The 5477-nt window shown below is 28.8% G+C and overlaps 1 protein-coding gene across 1 annotated transcript; it reads left to right on the forward strand.

The window, feature by feature from the left end:
* The first annotated feature begins 536 nt into the window (after nucleotides 1–536).
* LOC145315902 (troponin C, isotype gamma-like) lies at nucleotides 537–4948 on the forward strand. Its single transcript, XM_080156045.1, has 5 exons — nucleotides 537–841; nucleotides 1425–1521; nucleotides 2669–2767; nucleotides 3095–3250; nucleotides 4498–4948. Exons 2-5 carry the CDS (start codon nucleotides 1426–1428, stop codon nucleotides 4630–4632), a joined length of 486 nt encoding a protein of 161 aa, XP_080012171.1. The 5' UTR covers nucleotides 537–841; nucleotide 1425; the 3' UTR covers nucleotides 4633–4948.
* The last annotated feature ends 529 nt before the right edge of the window (nucleotides 4949–5477 follow it).

Below are 5477 nucleotides of genomic sequence, written 5' to 3' on the forward strand. Positions count from 1 at the left end.
TTTTGTTGTGTTATGCAGCTTTTTTAAATAGGCTACAGGGACCTCGAAAACACTTATTTGTTAGTCTTCTATTCTTTTCGTTGGATATCTTGTATATTGGTCGATTGCTCTGCCTATCTGTTAATAAGATGATTATAAAATCACTTCAAATTTTCTAATATAATAGAGAATTTTTGTGAAGTTTTATTTCAACTTACTTCCTTTTTCCTTTTTTGAGTAATCTGTTTTTGTGTTTACGCATTAAACAACACATCCTTATAACATTTTCACTCGCTTGATCATTCAATACCTTGGAATGTATTTATTCATTTATGCTAAATGCTATCGTAGTAAATAACTCATTTTAACACTGTGATGTACAGGCCTAAGTCATAGAAAATCTTTACTTCACATATTTAGTGCATGCATCATTTATTGAAAAATTATTACCTTTTAATTTTATCACAGTTATAATTTTCTTTCCTACCTTTTACTTACACATTTCTGATGAGTTCGCAATTTTTCAAAAGTATTTCCTCTTGATCTTAAATCACGAATTTATTATAGTCTTTTTATACATTTTATAAAAATTATCTTCTTAAAAAATGCATATTTAAAGTATTCTTAATACAAATATTTCTTAGAAGCAATTTTATTTTCTGTATCTAAAAAGACCTTGAGGTTATATTATAGCAAAAATCGAAGGGTAAAATGCAGTAATATTTTCATAATTTTGCTGATACAACAAATTTTGATAATTTAGAGGCTAAATTTGAATTAATTTAGTCCGGGTTAGGATACCAAACTATAACTACACATCATTAGAGTTGGTAAACACTGGGCTCAACTAGCTTATTTACAGGTCAGCTTTTTATATATCCAATAAAAATCCTAATTCACAATAAAAGTTCGTTCAAAGCAAATTTTCAATTCAATTTTAGATTTTAGAAAAATTATTGTTTCAAAAAGACAGTTTAATTTACATTACACGCGGATGCCTTTTCGAAATGAAAAGAAACAAACAGACAATCATCAAAATACTTCATTGCAATATGCATAAATAAATTCTACTTGAATAAAAAATATGTTTGTAATGAATAGAGAATATAATAAAGGTGTCAGATGCAAACATATTTAATTAGCAAAATGCACCCATGGCTGCAGTTTTACATAAAAAAATGTATATAAAAGTTATATTATGTTTTTACTTTGAAGATTTTTATTTATGTGATAATAAATGAAAAAAATGGCCAATTTTCTGGCCACAGCTCATTATCATGCACTGACTTTCACACAAAGGTCGTGCAATCAAAAAATTGTTCACGTTCAAGAAATGTACTTATAGATATCAAATAGTCCCTGGGCGAACAGTAGAGGTCGTCCGCGAATAACCTCACCATAACTAGGTCATAGAACCTAGAAGTGTGATAATGTTTTTTTTCTAGGATGAGTGACGAGGTGCTAGCAAGTATTGCTGAGTCCACTGGACTGGATTCTGAGCAGATTGATGCTCTCAAGAAGGGGTTCGATGGATTTGACAAGGTAACAATAATGAGTCTATAATCATTATGTAGTAAGAAAATTTCTTAAGTTTATTTCGACTAAACGGCAATGTTTCAAAGTGCCCATAGCTGACAAATTTAGGCCATGTTTTATACAGCAAAAATGTTTAAATATTATACTATTTTCACAAAATTTGGCAAACTTAAATTAAATATAAAATTACTTATAGCTAAAGGTATCTTTATATATATGTTACAAATCCGAAATATAAGAAGCATCTTAAATAATTTAATCATATCGCTTTTTTGTCCAATTATTTTATACTTATATACTTTTAGACTTAATTTGAATTTTTTACAAAAAAGTTGTTTAATATTTTTTTATTATTTAGAAGTTTGTCTTAACATTTGTGAAACTTAAGGTTAGAGTACATTGAGAACGTATAAAGTGCATATCCATTTTCAACCAAATTTATACTTCTATTGAATAGAGAAAGTTGTAGGTTCAATTTAGCCGCAGGCTGGAATAATGTCATATATATCATCAACCAACTTATAGTGTTTTAAATTTATGTACTTTCTATTCAATATGGTTTGTCACAATATAAATTATCACATTTTTTAAGAAAGTAATATATAAATTTCTCAACAATAATACGTAGAAGGATGACGACATCCATAAGTTGATAAGCACAAAAAAAATCTTGGAAAAGAAAAAAACAAGGAGATTTAAGTAGCATTTGATCAAATCAAGAATATATTTATGGGAGGAAAATCTTTCTCACGAATTTTTTATATATTTTTTAACATTTATATATTGTGTGATGACTAATAATTACACACAATTCTGGATGCTCAGAACAATGGAAAATTTAATCTTGATACTATTATAAATTTGTATACTTAATTGAGCTCTACATTAATGGCAATGTTGACAAGAAGTTTCAGCCGTTTATCTTTTTCTAGGAGCCAAGAAAATAACGTTTTCCTCAAAACGTTTCAGACGGACAAACATTTCGAATTATAGGGTAACTTTGCTACTAAAAATAGCTTAAATGTTAAAATGCCAAAATGAACATTATGTTGACATTTACATCAGACAAATAGGCTTTTGTATAGTAATTGACGATGATATGTCAGCCTTGATTACAAGTTTGTCGACATAAAATAAACTCACTGAAATTTAGGAGGGAGCTGGAACCATCTCTGAGACTAACATGCAGATGATTCTGAAGAGCATGGGCATCAAGGTTGACAAAGCTGAGATTGAGAACGCTGCCGCCGAGGTATTTGGAATAGCTGTTAGACCATTTTAATATTTAATGTTGGTACCATATTTAAGGGAAATAGTTAAACCTGCCTTTTTTTTTATAAAAACCAATTCAAAAAAATACCAAATTAGATATAGTTATTTTTTTCTTAAAATAAAATAACGAATATGGTAGTAACAAAAGAATACTTAAATACCAAGGAGTAATATTTGACAAAAGTTTTGTTTTAAAATGTAAATAAAACGCTTACTTTAAAAAAGTAAAAACTTTAAATTTTAGAAATTACTTATAAAAATAGATGATATAAATATGCAGATGTATAACTCATAATATTGTTCCCAGGTTGATGAGGAGGGCACAGGAAAGTTCAGCCTGACCATGTTTGCTACAGTGGCCGCCAGGTTCATGAGCGAGGATGATGAGGAACAGATGAAGGAGGAGCTGAAGGAAGCTTTCAGAATCTACGACAGAGACGGTCAGGGATTCATCACAACTGATGTAAGTATTGCTTGTCTTGAAGATGCTTTAAAAATAAACTGACGGATGTGCCTCTAGCCTATTAGGCTTAGTGCCTAGAGATTTTTTATCCACCACCCCCTATTCCCCTATATTGTATTTTAAAAAGAGGAAGAATCGGAGAGTTGCAAAAAAAAATTTTAGCGACTTTCTTCCCGTACTGTCACCCACCTTCCATAAAATAGCTAAAAAAAAACAACATGAGTATATTCCTTGAGAGGCACAACCTAATCAGTTCACTAGTCAATGAGTCAAGTATTAAGACGGAAAGACATCGTACTACTTTATATTATAGACTAAGTCGCTTTATATATGAAATAAGTCCGTTTCGAGCTGTTTGACTGTCACACAATATAAATTAGGAAAAACAAATATTTTTATTCAAAAAGTAATATCATATTTACATAATATGAAAATATATTTTATATTAAAGAAAATCCGTACTCTTCTCTTTATAGAAATATATTTTGATTTTGGATATACCATTTTCCATTTTGATTTTACAGTCAGATTTTTTTCTTGGTAAATATGTAATAATATTGAGTTTGGAAGTAGAATTTTTGGATCATTACAGGAATACGAAGAAAGGTCTTTTTTTCAACAGCAGCTGGATACAGAGCCTGCTTTGATTATTTGAACATTCTTTTAATCATTATAATAAAGCCTGTTTATCATCTTGAATAGTCAATATTTAATACAGCATTTGACTCTTCCAGAGTGCATAAATGCATTAAAAGGGCATATTTTTATTTGAATAATAATGCCAAATTAATTATTAATACTTCTTTAATTATACTATATGTAGGCATTAAAAAGCAGATTTTTCGTGCAAATAATAGCTGCCCGTAAAGCCGTTTAACCGCTGGCAGCCAATAAAGTTTGTTATTCATTTTATTTTCCATTATATTTAAGACTTGGTCCATTTTTTCTCAATGATAAAGTATATAAAGATAAGGAAAAATGATATAAAGAAAAACAGAAAAGATAAAAATTCAAAAATAAATTTGTATAAAAAAGCCATGAATTTGAAATTGTTATCCAAGAATTTTCTTGCGAATTTTGAACACTTTGACTTTAACAAACCTTTTGAAAATACCACTTTAAAATGTCAGTAGGTGCATTGCAGATTTTTTCATAGTAAATACCCAAACCTCTTTTACCTACACTTACCACTTAAAAAGATATATTTTCCTAATACATAAAATTTATTTTTAATACCCCTTTTTTAGGTGTTGAAGGAGATCCTGCGTGAGATTGACAGCACCCTGACTGAAGATGATCTTGACAACATTATTGAGGAGGTGGATGAGGATGGATCAGGAACTCTTGACTTTGATGAGTTCCAGGAAATGATGATGGGATGAATATTGAACCCCCCAACATGGAGGAAACAAACAACAAAAACATTTCTGCCGTTTCAAGATATACCCCATGACATCATCATTAGAATTCTTTTCTGTTTCTTTCTTTATAATTTGTTCACAAATTTGACATAAATGTTTCTATATTTGTTGTTTTAATCAAAAATAAAAACAACAAAAAACAATTCTACTGAAAATATGATATTGTAACATTACATTGAAATGCAACATACAGCTATACAAAAGCATATTTTGTGCCTTCTTTTTAAAATTGTCATTTTAGATATTTTTATTTTCAAATAAACTCATTTATTGTAAATTCTTTTAGATGCATTTAATTTATATAATATACATATATATATTATAAAGATGATATACAATTTATATTTAGAATAATATTTGAATGCAGTAAGTTATGAAAATATCAAATGTTTTTTTAGTGTTTTTTTCCAAGATAAAATATGTGAATGAGAAACAGTGAATATCAATAAAACAGGGTGATAAAAAAAATTTTACTTCTCCTAAATGAAAAAATATTAATATAATTTTGTATCTTTAGTATTTAAATAGCGTTAAGGATTTTTGCTAATTCAGCATGTTTATTAGAAAGTCTTAATTCTAAGGTCAGATATAATAAGCCAGAAGTTACAGCTAACTATTTAGAGAAAGCATCATTCTATGATAGAAAGTAGTAACATTTTTTTGTCTGAAGCTTAAGATCTCGGAAATTGCTAGTTCGAAATTGTTATACTGTTTAAGAAAGCTTTATAAATATTTTGGGGTGGTTTTAGGCTAGCCCTTAGCCCTCCCCTAGAGGCTAGGGGCAAAACAACTAGTTACATATAAAG

This window comes from Acartia tonsa, chromosome 4, assembly GCF_053477335.1.
Source record: "Acartia tonsa isolate MP-2025a chromosome 4, ASM5347733v1, whole genome shotgun sequence".
NCBI lineage: Eukaryota > Metazoa > Arthropoda > Copepoda > Calanoida > Acartiidae > Acartia > Acartia tonsa.